The sequence below is a fragment of the Dryas octopetala genome, chromosome 8 (genome assembly GCF_963921425.1).
Source record: "Dryas octopetala chromosome 8, drDryOcto1.1, whole genome shotgun sequence".
NCBI classification, from domain to species: domain Eukaryota; kingdom Viridiplantae; phylum Streptophyta; class Magnoliopsida; order Rosales; family Rosaceae; genus Dryas; species Dryas octopetala.
The window spans coordinates 17,749,005-17,752,413 of NC_141373.1; the positions used below are offsets into that span (position 1 = coordinate 17,749,005).

At 42.4% G+C, this 3,409-nt stretch overlaps 1 protein-coding gene across 1 annotated transcript; it reads right to left on the reverse strand.

Moving 5' to 3' along the window:
* Positions 1 to 668: 668 nt before the first annotated feature.
* LOC147277713 (protein BYPASS1-LIKE-like) lies at positions 669 to 2,457 on the reverse strand. The gene has a single exon (XM_086255195.1). It carries the CDS (start codon positions 2,289 to 2,291, stop codon positions 1,047 to 1,049), a length of 1,245 nt encoding a protein of 414 aa, XP_086111321.1. The 5' UTR covers positions 2,292 to 2,457; the 3' UTR covers positions 669 to 1,046.
* Between the last annotated feature and the right edge of the window lie 952 nt (positions 2,458 to 3,409).

The window sequence follows — 3,409 nt, forward strand, 5'->3', positions numbered from 1 at the left end:
GGTTTGGAATACATAAAGCCTAACTCAACTGCATACGGAACTGAGCAGACTTGATATCAACCTCTTCATTTAGAGGAAGTTGAAGCTAGCAATTGCAATATCATAAGGAGAAAATTCCAACAACAATTAACAACAGCAGACCATTTTTTTTTTTTTTTTGTCTACTCACTCTGGATTAATCAATCAAAATATGAGCAATTGTAACAAAATGATGAAGAAAGCAAACGGTTGCTCTCCTCAAAGACAGCTGCTGAGAATGAGTATATGATGTGACAATGTGGAATAGCTTTTTACACTAATTATGGCATCGTAGTTTCTAAGTTCAGAAGAGAGTAAGCAATTCTGATATAAAAAGCATTGTAAGCAATCTACCTCTCACAAAACTGGCCACATGCTAGACATTATTTGCATGTGAGGGGAATGTAAGAAGGGGTTGTAACTAGCCGGATACACACAACACAACTGAATGAGAGGAGAATAAGCATATAGATTATAGAACCACGCTGCTGCAAAATGACATTTGGATGATTTTATTTCGTATATTGTGATTAGATTCAAGCACAAAGCCATAGTATATAGAGCAGGCTTTCCGAGGCCTCCAATTGCATACACACACACACACACACACCATCTTCTCTCTCTCAGTTTCTTTCAAACACAAAGCCAGGTTAGGGAACAAGGAGAAACTTATATAATCATTGAACACAAAATCAGAAGCAGCAGCCAAAAGCTTGCTGAAAGATTCCATTATACAAAATAAATACCCAACAACAGAAAGGCAAAAAAAAAAAAAAAAAAAACAGCAACATCGACCGAGCGGAGGTCCATTGCATATTCCTAATTTCTTTACACAATATATGGTGATTGATTAATTGATTAAATACAAGAGAAGGTGATCTCCTCCTTACCCAATTTTATTGCCGGCAGGCAGAGGCCTCCAAAAATGACCTGCATCCTCTCTTCGATCTACTTGTTGTTGTTGTTGTTGTTTCACATGTCACAAGCACTTCATCATCTTGGTCGCAATACAAATCGGAGACCCGAAATCACACACTATTGGCTCTTCCCAAAGAGTCCATACCCTCTGTTCGGCTTCTTACAATTCCATGGAAGACCTCCCTGACCTGGCGCTCCAAGGGGTCCAACCCCTCCTTTATGCCATCGCAGAGGTTGGACAGTTCCTGCACTCTCTGCCTCACCTCCCCCTCCTTCTCCTCCGCCAGCGGAAACTGAACGGAATCCGCCAATTCGCTGATCACCCGCGAGCACTTCTCCATCTTATGAATCTCCTTCATCAAGCCGCAGGCATTCTTCCGGTCCCGCCGTTTCGACTCCTCCAGAATCCGCTCGTGCAGCGACAGCAGCGGCGCCGCCCACGAAAAGGTCCTCGGAATGGAGAAATGCACCTGGAGCCCGCGGTCCTGGCATGGAATGGCCGCCACCAGGGCCCACATAACGAACAACAACACCCAATTGATGGTGAAAACCGCCGGCGCAAGGCCATTGGTGGCCGCAATTTCATTGGGTCTCGGCGGATTCAGGTTGGTGGCAATGGCCTGGAGCTGCCTGGCGGCGGACCAGGACCGCGAGACGCTCCACGACAGCGATCGGAAGTGACCCAAAGAGCGGTGGGGGTCCTTGGTGGTGCTGGAGGGGTTGTTGCGGCCGAAGGATCGGTTTCGGTGGGCGAGGTTGGTGGCGTTGGAGTCCTTGTCGTCGAGCATCGAAATGGCCAAATCGATTAGGGCCTTCTTGGCCCTCCGGAATTGGCCCTCGCCGAGGGTCCTGTCGCGGTCCAAAGCGCAGAGCACAATCTCGAGCAGCTTCTGCCACTGCCTTATTTGCTCAATCCCGTCGCGGATGGCATTGCAGACGTCAAGGGCCTTGACGCTGCGGTCGAAGTAATCGGACAGGAGGCGGTCGACGGTGGGCCTGCTGACGTGGTGGTGGTTGGGGGCTGCCTTGTTGTTGGTGAAGATGAGGAGGAGCTTGAACTCTTGGTGGATGCGGAGGAAGGCGTCGAGGAGGTCTCGGAGCCAGTGGAGGGAGAGGAGGTCGTCGGAGGAGGAAGAAGACAAATTGTGGAAACAATCGGCCACATGGGTTTGGAACGAGTCCAAGTCCACAGATTGAGCTTGGGTTTCCATGGAATTGAACTGGTCGCGCCGGAGGCTGAAGATGGAACGCCCCGCCAAATGCTTGTTGTGGTTGTTGTTGCTGTTGATCAAGGCACCACCACCACCGCCACCGCCACCTGACGAGCCCTTTTGTTGGTATTCCGTCGCTGGCATTCTCTCACATCACCCACCCGCCCAATATCCCAATTATTGATTCGATATATCAATTCCCCAAAATTACTAATCACAACCTCAACAAAAATAAGCACCAGCTTTTCTTTTCAAGCCCGAACACTCACACAGAAAGAAAGATTGAGAGAGAGAGAGAGAGAGAGAGAGAGAGAGAGAGAGAGCCCTAATACAAATGGAAGGTGAGCAAAGGAGAGAGCGTTCGCGTTTTATGGTGGTTGGGGTTTGGGAAAGAAAAAGTGATTCAACTTTTTTACCATAATTGGAAATTTAGAAATCTTAATCACAGTCATCTGTGCTACTGTTAATTAAGTTTGTTTATTTTACTTTTTTTTTTGTAAAATAATAATTTGTTCTCGGAGAATTGTGTGTTTTTTCAATTAAATTTATGTAAATGAGGTATAAATTATAAGGCTCATTACAAATAAGTTAATAAAATTTTCTGCAATTATATTTTGATCAATACATTTTATTATAATTTTATAAAAAATATTATTTACAATACATTAATAAATATATATTATTATTCATATTTAGATTTGTATTAGGTTTGTATTTAATTACTACGCAGTAAAACAGTTTAGATTTTGGACAAACCTAAACCATAAGCCATAATCTCTGGAACCCTAAATCTAACTTTATTTTAAACCCTAAATCTCATTTATATAACTGCACTTCATTTCTATGCTCTAAATTAAATTAAGGGCAACATTATAATTTTACGTCTATAAATAATAAAAAAAAGGAATGAACAAATTGATATTTCTCAATGCACCAAGATACATGACATCATCAAGTGAATTTGGCTTAGTGACTAAAATGGAATATGAAATTTTGTATTAACTTATTTATAATATTGAAACTTTTAAATTGAAAAAAAAAAAAAAAAAAAAAAAAAAAAAAAAAACAATTGATTGTTCTTACTTCTTTCCAATTCGTCCTTGGTTATAATTTGTATACAATACTTAATTACTCGAACTAATTAAGTTTATCATTTTCTTTCTTCCTTTGCTAAGAAATAATAAAGTTTAGGCTCCATTTGTTGTGTTGTGTGTGCAGGTTACGTGCACTGCACACGGAGTGGACACGCCTGCTGCAAGTCT